Source organism: Lepidochelys kempii, chromosome 7 (genome assembly GCF_965140265.1).
Source record: "Lepidochelys kempii isolate rLepKem1 chromosome 7, rLepKem1.hap2, whole genome shotgun sequence".
In the NCBI taxonomy this organism is placed as follows: Eukaryota; Metazoa; Chordata; order Testudines; family Cheloniidae; genus Lepidochelys; species Lepidochelys kempii.
In genome coordinates, this window is record NC_133262.1 from 52085343 (window position 1) to 52098494 (window position 13152).

The following is a 13152-nucleotide window of genomic DNA, read 5'->3' on the forward strand; positions in this document are numbered from 1 at the left end:
CTGCTGCTCTCCTTTCTTCCTTTTGTCAGGATCCTGAACACGACCATCTCATGGTCACTGCTGCCCAGGTTGCCACCCACTTCTACTTCCCCTACCAAATCTTCCCTGTTTGTGAGCAGCAGGTCAAGAGGAGCACAGCCCCTAGTTGGTTCCTCTAGCACTTGTACCAGAAAGTTGTCCCCAACACTGTCCAAAAACTTCCTGGATTGTCTGTGCACCGCTGTATTGCTCTCCCAGCAGATGTCAGGGTGATTGAAGTCCCCCATGAGAACCAGGGCCTGTGATTTGAAAACTTCTGTTAGTTGTCTGAAGAAAGCCTCGTCTACCTCATCCTCCTGATCTGGTGGTCTGTAACAGATGCCCACCACGACATCATCCTTGTTGCTCTCGCCTCTAAACTTAACCCAAAGACTCTCAACAGACTTTTCTCCAGCTTCATACTAGAGCTCTGAGCAATCATACTGCTCTCTTACAGACAGTGCAACTCCTCTACCTTCTCTCCTCTACCTGTCCCTCCTGAACAGTTTAGACCCATCCATGACAGTGCTCCAGTCATGTGAGTTACCCCACAAAGTCTCTTATTCCGGTCACATCATAGTTCCTTGACTGTGCCAGTACTTCCAATTCTTCCTGCTTGTTTCCCAGGCTTCTTGCATTCGTGTACAGGGACCTAACATAACTAGCCGATTGCCCTACTTTCTCAATATGAATCTGGAGGCTTCCCCTGTTGCACCCTCCTCCTTGTATTTCCTCCCAGTATCCCACTTCCCCACATACCTGAGAGCTTAGGTCTCCATCGCCCGGCAAACCTAGTTTAAAGCCCTCCTCACCAGGCTAGCAAGCCTGCCTGCAAAGATGCTCTTCCCTCTCTTCATTAGGTGGATGCCATCTCTTCCTAGCAATCCTCCTTCCGAGAACAACATGCCATGGTCGAAGAATCTAAAGCCCTCTCTGTTACCACTTGTGTAACCATGTATTTACTTCCACAATTTCATGGTCCCTACCTAGGTCTTTTCCTTCAACAGCAAGGATGGACGAGAAACGACTTGCATCTCAAACTCCTTTATCCTTTGTCCCAGAGCCACGTAGTCTGCAGTGACCCACTCAAGGTCATTCTTGGCAGTATCATTGGTGCCCACATGGAGAAGTAGGAAGGAGCAGCGGCCCGAGGGCTTGATCAGTCCGGGCAGACACCCCATCACATCCTGAATTCTAGCTCCAGGCAAGCAGCACACTGCAAGTTTCCCAGTCTGGACGGCAGATGGATGACTTCGTCCCCTTAGGAGGGAGTCCCTGACCACCACCACCACCCGTCTCCTGCTCTTGGAAGTGGCGGTATGCTGCTAGCCTATGCACTGCAAGGGTGCCTGCTGAAGTTATTGCTGAGTGCAGTGGGAAAGTGTCCTACTGAGGAGGAAGTAATAAGGCCGTCATCCCTAGAAACTTTTGGGATAGGATTGCAGAGAGCCTCCATGGCAGTTTCACCAAGATCTCTCAGGAAGATTCAAGGAACATCTCGGTCTACATAACTGCTTCGCATGCCCTCCCCCATACTCACCTCCCCTGCCTTGCTTAACTCTAGAGGGCACTGAAAAGCAGATAATAATGCTACCTCTTTGTTGCACCACGATCTCCTCTTGTACAAGTAAATTAATGAAAAGTTGATAGTTGTGTCCTGTTAAGATAGGAGCAACATCAGTATACCATCATAATGGGAAATACAATTACACTATGTGACAGGGTCGGGCCAGATGGCTACAGGAGAGTAATAGAAGGTAGATATATTAGCCCCAGGTTAAGTAGGTCCCTTTTCACTGGTAAGGTAACAGGGAAGGTTCCAGAGCAAGCAGGAACCTTCTGGAGACAATTAAGACAGACAGGCTGATTAGAATACCTGCAGCCAATCAAGAAGCTGTTAGAATCAATTAAGGCAAGCTAATCAGGGCACCCAGGTTTAAAAAGGAGCTCACTTCAGTTTGTGGTGTGCATGTAAGGAGCTGGGAGCAAATGGCACTAGGAGCTGAGAGTGAGAAAGCATACTGTTGGAGGACTGAGGAGTACCAAGCATTATCAGACACCAGGAGGAAGGTCCTATGTGAGGATAAAGAAGGTGTTGGAAGGAGGCCATGGGGAAGTAGCAGAGGGAATTGTAGCTGTCGCACAGCTGTTCCAGGAGGCACTCTAGACAGTTGCATTCCACAGGGCCCTAGGGTGGAACCCAGAGTAAAGGGCAGGCTTGGGTTCCCCCCAAACCTCCCAACTCCTGGTCAGAGACCAGGAGGAGGGGACCCGGACTGTGGGTTCACAAAAACGGCCAAACTAAGGGCTGCTGTGAAGCTCCAAGGAGAGCAAATCCGCCAATAAGTGCAAGACCCACCAAGGCAGAGGAGGAACTTTGTCACAACACTTACCTGATGTTACTTCCCCTACATCGGGCTCACCCATGCTCGAAAGCTGGGACTGCAATGGAATCTCAAACAGGTCCTGGCTCGTGGCATAGCTGGACCCCCCAGTTGCATGTTTTCCACCCTCTTCTTCCTCCACCTCCTCACTGTTCACATCAGGGGCCTATCGCTCAGGCTCCTTGGAGGTATCCCTGGTAGTCTGTGGGGTGGTGATGGGGTCTCTGCATAGTATGGCATGTGGCTCTTTATAAAAGCGGCAGGTCTGCAGCTTGGCAATGGATTGACTGTTGGCCTCCCTGGCCTTCTGATACACCTGTTGCAGTTCTTACACTTTCACACAGCATGGTGCTGGTCCCTGTCATACTGCTTCTCCTGAATCCTCCATACAATCTGCTCATGGATGTCCAGTTTCCTATTACTGGTCCATAGCTGTGTCTGCAGAGCCTCTTCTCCCCACAGGCCCAGGAGATCCAATAGCTCGTCTACTCCAATCCAGAGTGTCTGGAGCACGTAACCGGCATGGTGAGCTAGACAGTTGCACACAATAGAGAGCTGCTCGGTGTGCTCGTCAAGCCAGGTAATCAAGAAAAGACATTTCAAAAATTCACAGGGCTTTAAAGAGGTGGTGGGGAGCCTTCCAGTCTCTGTGACCCCTGGACAGTGGAGTTCACAATCGTGATAAGAGCGGTCAGTGTCTGGCATTGTGGGACAGCTGCTGGAGGACTGTTAGGGTAGACATAAGTAACGCAGTGTCTACATTCATGCTGCAGCCACCTCCATACATCGACCATGGCTCAGTGCCCCTTGGGGAAGTGGTGGTGCTGTGTTGCTGTAACAGGGTGCTTACATCAGCAGGACACATGCTTAAGTGTAGACACATGCACAACTAGGTCAACAAAAGGCAGCTTAAAAGACCCAATTTTGCATGTAGACCAGGACTTCAAGTCCAGCAGAGTAATGAACTTATGTTCCCAGGCTCATTTTTTGAAGGTGTTGTGCAGGTTTCCTTTGAGGATGAGGACTGAGAGGTCAGACATGGAGAGATCACTGTGGGAAAGGCATTCCCCACAAGTGCCAGGGTGTTTTGGTCTTAACATTTTTCTGTGTGAGTTTGCCCACACTGGTGTTGTGGGGGCATTTGATGCATGGGATGAGGTATACCCCAGGTTGTGATAGACATATGTAGGACCCATGGATCCTAAAAAGTGTTATGGGGGTACTGATCATCTTAACAGTGGAGCTATGTCTGTAGGTTTTGCATCCAGTTGTTCTGCCAGAGTCTGGTGCCTCTGAGTTGGTGGGTCCTGGTCTGTGGGGAGCTTGCTTCTGATACTGCAGAGATATTAATTGCCCACTTCGTTTAAAATGGTTTCTTGCAATGTGTTAACCCCTTATGTTTAATCTGTTCCAACTTGTATTTAGCTGCGACACTGAGGACCTTTCCCAGACCCGAAGAAGTCCTCTGTGCAGTTCTAGAACTTCTCTCTTCCACCAACAGAAGCTGATCCAGTAAAAGATATGACCTCACTCACCTTGTCTCTCTAATATCCCGGGACCAACACGGCTACAACACCACTGCAAATAAAAAATATTTTAACAAGCTAGAGGTGACTTATTGCAACCCTTGAGTGATAGGCAATTAGGAGTCACCAAGTCACAGGAGCCCTCCACAAGCACATATCCCTGAAGGTAGGGAGCTATACACAGAGTTTTAATAGCTTTTAAAGTGGCAGACAGAGGGAAGGCAGCAGCACAAATTTCCTAGATCTTAGCCTCACTAACCCGATGATGCCAACTTACCAACACGTCTATCCCAATGTGAATAACGTTCTTCAGGTAGCCCAACAGCTTGTGAGCTTTCACCAGGTCCACACTGGGCGGGTCCTGCAGGGGGCGATATCCCTCCACCGGATAAGTGCTGGAGTGTTAAGAGAAGTCTACTAGCCAGAATGCAACAGAAGACCTGCACCATTGGCTCCGCAAGGAGACTGCCATGCATGTGCTATATTATACAGTCCATATATTCTCTGGTCAGAACTTGAGGCCACCCCATGCTTTCCAGTCCTTGTGCCAAGCAGGGAACTAGGGTGACCAGACAGCAAGTATGAAAAATCGGGACAGGGAGTGGGTGGGTAATAGGAGCCTATAAGAAAAACACCCAAAAATCGGGACTGTCCCTATAAAATCAGGACATCTAGTCACCCTACAGGGAACAGACATTCCAAGAGGCCACAAGGAAGTACAAGTATTTCAGACTTTGCTCACTAAAGTACCTCTGGGATCATCAGGCCCGAGAGCCGCGCAGCTATGGGCTGCCATTCCCAACCCTCCCACCAACACGTGAGGCACTTTTGCCATGCCAAAAGATACATTAGAGTGCCCTCAGCCCGGAGGGGAGGATGGGAAGGGCCCGTAGCAAAGGGGGCCCACACTCCTGGCCCCCTTGGGACTTCTACACTTTGAGTAAGATACAGTGAAGGGATCTTGGCACTCAAGAGCAGTCAGCCTACAGTTGAGGCAGCATTAGACCCACTTCATTTCAGAGCAAGTGGAACACGCCCAGTACAGGAGAAGGCACTTCGTATTGCCCACCCTGCTTAGCTTCCGGCCCAAGGGATGGCGAAGAGCACATCTGAGTAGGACAAGTGAGGGCAAGATCGTGGATTGCAGAGTTTGGCCTGTGCACTCAGCACCCCTCACCCAGAATGGTCTAGGTACCGGTTGTTCTTCCCCCAGGCTTATTGTGAAAGGATATCGGAGTGGGCGGCTGCCGAAGTTAAAAGCGACTGATTCTTTGAAGGAGAGGCTGATAGCAGGGAAGTACGCCATGCCAGCTCCCCTGGTGATGTTATCGAAAGCTGTTCCCAGAGACACACCATTCCTGAAAGAGGAGACAGCCCCCACTGGGGTTTAACCAGCCTGTTAGAGGTTAGTGGTTCATCCATCTCAGGGACCATGTTTGGAGGAGGAGGCAACAGACCACGGGCTTCTCTTATTTACTATGATCACACAGTGAAGGGCAGATGTGCACTGGCAGATTTGGAAATCAGCATCAAGGGCCCATGAATCCACACCAGACGTGTGCTCCAGAATCTCATTCAGAAAATGTGTCTCTAGCCCTTTTAATGCTGAGGTAACCCTGAAAACATGAATGGAGTGTGAAGCAATAATGGTATCCAAGACACCACAGATAACACTCAGAGAGTGTGATTTTCCCTGTTCCTCTATGTCAGTGCCCCACAGATCTCAGATTCCTCAGCCACAGCATTCAGCTTCAGCTGTGGAATTCACCTGTGCTGTATCAGGCTACCCACAACCTGTTTCCTGTCCCCCTGCCTGGCTGGGACCTGCCTGCAGCTGCCTCTTGGGCCCCAGTGTATGCTCCCTGCACAGATCTATGGTGCTAGGCAATGGGGGTCAGAGAGGTAGAAATGGAGCCAGGGAACCAGAAGTGCAGCCAGAGCAGCCAGGCAGCTGCAGATGAGCTGCTGATGCTGGCTACAAAGTGCCCCTGCTCCAACACAGATTGGCAGGGCTGGGCATAATCAGTGCTGCCAAGGCCCCTGCAGTCAGCAAGCACAACAAGAACCCAGCATCAAAATCAAGCAAGTTAGGTTGAAGAGGATTTTCTCCAGAGCCATGGCTGTGGGCCTGGAAATGTGAGGGATGCCACAGACAGACCATGTTAGCAGTGCTATGGAATTCAGTCCCATTGTGCTACAGAGTGTTTGTGCTATGCCACCAGCGTAAAGCTCACAGGACAGCTCACATGTGGCAGGGGCCTGGCCTGGGACAGGCATTGCAGGGTAAAACTTTGCCAACCTGTTTAGCAAGGAATACTGCAACGGACACACCTGGGTGAAGGACGTTCCCTCCAGCAGGGCCTGGTCTGCAGACACTGGGCACCCACAGCGCCCCTGAACTCTCAACAGCAGCCACTCCATAGGCTTTACTTTTCAGCACCAGAAAGTGTCCTGCATTTGGCTCACCAGGTCCAGCAGCAATGTGTTCCCATGGTGCCACTCCCAGGTGTTACAGTGGCAGTTCCCAGCAGGAGGAAGCAAACCCTGGTGCCAATGTTACCAATGGTTTCAGAGTAGCAACCATGTTAGTCTGTATTCTCAAAAAGAAAAGGAGTACTTGTGGCACCTTAGAGACTAACTAATTTATTTGAGCATAAGCTTTCGTGAGCTACAGCTCACTTCATCGGATGCATAAAGCGGAAAATACAGTGAGGAGATTTATATACACACAGACCATGAAAAAATGGGTGTTTATCATTGTAAGGAGAGTGATCACTTAAGATGAGCTATTACCATCAGGAGAGTGGGGTGTGGGGAGAAAAAACCTTTTGAAGCGATAATCAAGGTGGGCCATTTCCAGCACATTTCCAGGAGTTAACAAGAACGTCTGAGGAACAGTGTGGGGGGGGGGAGAGGGAGGAAGGGTAAGCGGGAGGAATAAACAAGGGGAAATAGTTTTACTTTGTATAATGACTCAACCACTCCCAGTCTCTATTCAAGCCTAAGTTAATTGTATCCAATTTGCAAATTAATTCCAATTCAGCAGTCTCTCGTTGGAGTGAAATAGTAGAAAAGCAGCATCACTTGCCCCATAACCTCAGCCGTGCAGAACACAATGCCATCCACAGCCTCAGAAACAACTCTGACATCATAATCAAAAAGGCTGACAAAGGAGGTCCTGTCATCATGAATAGGTCGGAATATGAACAAGAGGCTGCTCGGCAGCTCTCCAACACCACTTTCTACAAGCCATTACCCTCTGATCCCACTGAAGGTTACCAAAAGAAACTACAGCATTTGCTCAAGAAACTCCCTGAAAAAGCACAAGAACAAATCCACACAGACACACCCCTGGAACCCCGACAAGCGGGATACCGGGAGGAAGCACAGGCAGGAATGTCTGTGAGGGGAGGGCTCCTGCCTCATACTGGGAATGAGGGGCGATCAACAGGTTATCTCAAGTGCTTATATACAAATGCACAAAGCCTTGGAAACAAGCAGGGAGAACTGGAGGTCCTGGTGATGTCAAGGAACTATGACGTGATCGGAATAACAGAGACTTGGTGGGATAACTCACATGACTGGAGTACTGTCATGGATGGTTATAAACTGTTCAGGAAGGACAGGCAGGGCAGAAAAGGTGGGGGAGTAGCACTGTATGTAAGGGAGCAGTATGACTGCTCAGAGCTCCGGTACGAAACTGCAGAAAAACCTGAGTGTCTCTGGATTAAGTTTAGAAGTGTGTGCAACAAGAGTGATGTAGTGGTGGGAGTCTGCTATAGACCACCGGACCAGGGGGATGAGGTAGATGAGGCTTTCTTCCGGCAGCTCACGGAAGCTACTAGATCGCATGCCCTGATTCTCATGGGTGACTTTAATTTTCCTGATATCTGCTGGGAGAGCAATACAGCGGTGCACAGACAACCCAGGAAGTTTTTGGAAAGCGTAGGGGACAATTTCCTGGCGCAAGTGCTAGAGGAGCCAACTAGGGGGGGCGCTTTTCTTGACCTGCTGCTCACAAACCGGGTAGAATTAGTGGGGGAAGCAAAAGTGGATGGGAATCTGGGAGGCAGTGACCATGAGTTGGCTGAGTTCAGGATCCTGACGCAGGGAAGAAAGGTAAGCAGCAGGATACGGACCCTGGACTTCAGGAAAGCAGACTTCGACTCCCTCAGGGAACGGATGGCCAGGATCCCCTGGGGGACTAACTTGAAGGGGAAAGGAGTCCAGGAGAGCTGGCTGTATTTCAAGGAATCCCTGTTGAGGTTACAGGGACAAACCATCCCAATGAGTCGAAAGAATAGTAAATATGGCAGGCGACCAGCTTGGCTTAATGGTGAAATCCTAGCGGATCTTAAACATAAAAAAGAAGCTTACAAGAAGTGGAAGGTTGGACATATGACCAGGGAAGAGTATAAAAATATTGCTCGGGCATGTAGGAATGATATCAGGAGGGCCAAATCGCACCTGGAGCTGCAGCTAGCCAGAGATGTCAAGAGTAACAAGAAGGGTTTCTTCAGGTATGCTGGCAACAAGAAGAAAGCCAAGGAATGTGTGGGCCCCTTACTGAATGAGGGAGGCAACCTAGTGACAGAGGATGTGGAAAAAGCTAATGTACTCAATGCTTTTTTTGCCTCTGTTTTCACTAACAAGCTCAGCTCCCAGACTGCTGCGCTGGGCATCACAAAATGGGGAAGAGATGGCCAGCCCTCTGTGGAGATAGAGGTGGTTAGGGACTATTTCGAAAAGCTGGACGTGCACAAGTCCATGGGGCCGGACGAGTTGCATCCGAGAGTGCTGAAGGAATTGGCGGCTGTGATTGCAGAGCCATTGGCCATTATCTTTGAAAACTCGTGGCGAACCGGGGAAGTCCCGGATGACTGGAAAAAGGATAATGTAGTGCCAATCTTTAAAAAAGGGAAGAAGGAGGATCCTGGGAACTACAGGCCAGTCAGCCTCACCTCAGTCCCTGGAAAAATCATGGAGCAGGTCCTCAAAGAATCAATCCTGAAGCACTTGCATGAGAGGAAAGTGATCAGGAACAGCCAGCATGGATTCACCAAGGGAAGGTCATGCCTGACTAATCTAATCGCCTTTTATGATGAGATTACTGGTTCTGTGGATGAAGGGAAAGCAGTGGATGTATTGTTTCTAGACTTTAGCAAAGCTTTTGACACGGTCTCCCACAGTATTCTTGTCAGCAAGTTAAGGAAGTATGGGCTGGATGAATGCACTATAAGGTGGGTAGAAAGCTGGCTAGATTGTCGGGCTCAACGGGTAGTGATCAATGGCTCCATGTCTAGTTGGCAGCCGGTATCAAGTGGAGTGCCCCAAGGGTCGGTCCTGGGGCCGGTTTTGTTCAATATCTTCATAAATGATCTGGAGGATGGTGTGGATTGCACTCTCAGCAAATTTGCGGATGATACTAAACTGGGAGGAGTGGTAGATATGCTGGAGGGGAGGGATAGGATACAGAAGGACCTAGACAAATTGGAGGATTGGGCCAAAAGAAATCCGATGAGGTTCAATAAGGATAAGTGCAGGGTCCTGCACTTAGGACGGAAGAACCCAATGCACAGCTACAGACTAGGGACCGAATGGCTAGGCAGCAGTTCTGCGGAAAAGGACCTAGGGGTGACCGTGGATGAGAAGCTGGATGAGAGTCAGCAGTGTGCCCTTGTTGCCAAGAAGGCCAATGGCATTTTGGGATGTATAAGTAGGGGCATAGCGAGCAGATCGAGGGACGTGATCGTTCCCCTCTATTCAACATTGGTGAGGCCTCATCTGGAGTACTGTGTCCAGTTTTGGGCCCCACACTTCAAGAAGGATGTGGATAAATTGGAGAGAGTCCAGCGAAGGGCAACAAAAATGATTAGGGGACTGGAACACATGACTTATGAGGAGAGGCTGAGGGAGCTGGGATTGTTTAGCCTGCAGAAGAGAAGAATGAGGGGGGATTTGATAGCTGCTTTCAACTACCTGAAAGGGGGTTCCAAAGAGGATGGCTGTAGACTGTTCTCAATGGTAGCAGATGACAGAACGAGGAGTAATGGTCTCAAGTTGCAGTGGGGGAGGTTTAGATTGGATATTAGGAAAAACTTTTTCACTAAGAGGGTGGTGAAACACTGGAATGCGTTACCTAGGGAGGTGGTAGAATCTCCTTCCTTAGAGGTTTTTAAGGTCAGGCTTGACAAAGCCCTGGCTGGGATGATTTAACTGGGAATTGGTCCTGCTTCGAGCAGGGGGTTGGACTAGATGACCTTCTGGGGTCCCTTCGAACCCTGATATTCTATGATTCTATTCTCTCTGGTCACTAGATTTCTGACCTAAAAGTGACTATTCTTCAACAAAAAAACTTCAGAAACAGACCCCAATGAGAGACTGCTGAATTGGAATTAATTTGCAAATTGGATACAATTAACTTAGGCTTGAATAGATACTGGGAGTGGTTGAGTCATTTTACAAAGTAAAACTATTTCCCCTTGTTTATTCCTCCCCCTCCCCCACTGTTCCTCAGATGTTCTTGTTAACTCCTGGAAATGTGCTGGAAATGGCCCACCTTGATTATCGCTTCAAAAGGTTTTTTCTCCCCACACCCCACTCTCCTGATGGTAATAGCTCATCTTAAGTGATCACTCTCCTTACAATGTGTATGATAAACACCCATTTTTTCATGGTCTGTGTGTATATAAATCTCCTCACTGTATTTTCCACTTTATGCATCCGATGAAGTAAGCTGTAGCTCACGAAAGCTTATACTTAAATAAATAGGTTAGTCTCTAAGGTGCCACAAGTACTCCTTTTCTTAATGTTACCAATGTAATTGCGAGGGAGGGGCCATAAGGTCTTCCCATTCCAACCAGGAAGCTAAGGGCTTGTCTGCACAGCCCCCCACGTGGGCTACAGGGGTGCGAACTGCAGCATGCACTGAAGTGCTGTGATGTAACTGCACTGGACACTGCTGACGTGAACTTAGCCCTGCCATGAGTGCAGGGGACTGGACTAGATGACCTCTCGAGGTCCCTTCCAGTCCTGTGCTTTCATGATTCTATTTCACATTAACATAGTCTTGTGTGCAGAGCAAACTAGGCACCTTGTACTTCATGCCGGCAGCATCCACACAGCAGCTACAGCGCAGCACTGTGGTGCACACTGCAGTTCACACACCCGCAGTCTGTTCTACTCTGCAGCCTTAGAGCATCTTCTCCACAAAGCACCTGCATTCAGTCCTTGCTGTGCATCAAAAATGCCCACCACTTGCTGGACTCCCCTCCTCTGGCCAGCACCCAGCAGCAACTTGCTCCACACCAGAGATTCCCATTCCCTGGAGAGAATACTGCCACGCTCCACTGGGCCTGCTTTGCCAATCAACCAGCTGTCTTAGAGCCAAGCCCAGCAACCCCCAACTTGCCCTGGCCCCAGAGAAAAAGGGGGGTGAGTGTTCTGCCCACCAGCCAGCAGGTGCCTCACAGGAACAGGAGTGCAGGCTGTTACACCATAAGTGCCCCAGAAGAGGGAGCTCATCTACCCTCCATTACACAGCTGCCTGGGCTTGAGTTTAAAGGTGACCTTTGAAGGATTTTTTTTTAAATGAGGTTATCTATTGGAAAGCAGCAAAAAAGGCCGAAAGGCAGCTTGCAAGGGTTCCCCCACCAACATCCCTCCCCCAGGCTGGACGGCTGGGGGGGGTCTGGGTGGTGTATTTGGAGCTCTCACCCTTTAATCAGAGGGCTGGGGATAGACTCTTTAACAAAGAGTTACTGAAGATTAATACTGCTGTAAACTGAACAGCTGTTTGACAGTCTGACTCAACTTTCACTCTCTGGCCTCACACACTGTTATTTTACTAGCTCTCCAGCCCCAGAGTCTTCCAGGCTAGACATGAACAGAATTTCTTATGGAAAACAAGCAGAAAAAAGCATTTCTGAAGATACCTTTCAGGCTTTCTGTAGCCACCAGAGAGTGCAAAGAATAAGCCCCATTCGGAGTCTGCTTTGCAGCTCCCTTTAACAGCTAATTCCAGAGCTCTCCAGCTTTGTACCAGCCTTTTAGAAGTTTAAAAGCAACATCTGACACAGACTTGCCCTTTCCCTTCTGCTCACCACTTTGCATGCCTGCAGCAACTCTGCATCTGTCACACAGCTACTGTTGCAGCGGACTCCAAAGCAGCGTCTCTCCCATTCATTTAGTGGAATGGGGCTGGGGGAGTTTTCACAAGTGCAATATTGCAATGGTGCAGAACTCCATGCAGTGCCACAGACACCTGACCCAGAACCCGAGTGATTCCCCACCACGTCTAGCCTGCCTGGTGGCACTGCCCCCCTCCTGGGGGCACAGCCTGAATCCCTGGGCTGCTTTAAGCTGTCTTCACTACAAAGTTAAGCTGGCTCCCACACACACACACAAACCTCTGACCTACATATGAAGGAGCTTAAGTGAGCTGTAGCTCACGAAAGCTTATGCTCAAATAAATGCGTTAGTCTCCAAGGTGCCACAAGTACTCCTTTTCTTTTTGCGGAGACTAACATGGCTGCTACTCTGAAACCCAGTCCAGCTAGCTCATCTGGGGCTATAGGCTAAAGCCCAGGTGCTGCTTTCACTTGGGCTTGTAACCCACGCAGTTTGCAGTACGGAAGCAGGTTCATGCCAGTGGTACTCCAATACCTTCCCACAATTCCTCATGTGCCGAGGACAGGCAAGTTCTCCCATGACTCACTGCAAAACTATCAGAGCATCTCAGCTTACTGCACTGCTAAGAATCATAAGAACCCCAGTAGTCCTAGCAACACATTTGGAGGAGTGCAGCACCAGTGTTCCCTCTAATTTTTCCCCCATGCATGTGCAGAATGAATGAATGTGTCACACATCACCTCCATATTGGTGCACATAACAAAATTCATGTGGTGGGGGTGGGGCTGAGGGGTTCAGAGTGTAGGGGCTCTGGCTGGGGTTTCAGGCTTTGGGGTGAGGCCAAGGATGAGGGGCTTGGGGTGCAGGACAGGCTGCCCCAGGGCTACAGTGGGGAAAGAGGACTTCCCCGAGCTCTCTCCCCACAGCAGCATGTGGGCTGGGGAGAATAGGCGCCTCTCCCCCAGCCACGGCAGGCCCAGGGCCATGGTCAGCTGGGGGGGGGGGGGGGGGGCTCTTCCCTGGCCGCAGCAGGCCTGGGGCTGGGGAAGAAGCATCTCTCCCTGCCACCGCCCTGAGAGGCGCTTAATAGGCTG

The 13152-nt window shown here is 49.8% G+C and overlaps 1 protein-coding gene across 10 annotated transcripts in view; it reads right to left on the bottom strand.

The window, feature by feature from the left end:
- Positions 1–13152, bottom strand: part of RNF123 (ring finger protein 123) — a 157493-nt gene that overhangs the window by 116919 nt on the left and 27422 nt on the right. For all 10 annotated transcript variants that reach the window (XM_073352674.1, XM_073352675.1, XM_073352677.1 and 7 more), the window contains 2 exons: positions 5161–5286; positions 4206–4320 (listed from right to left, as the gene is read on the bottom strand). In XM_073352674.1, the coding sequence (XP_073208775.1) occupies positions 4206–4320; positions 5161–5286 (241 nt within the window). The remainder of the gene's footprint in view (positions 1–4205; positions 4321–5160; positions 5287–13152) is intronic.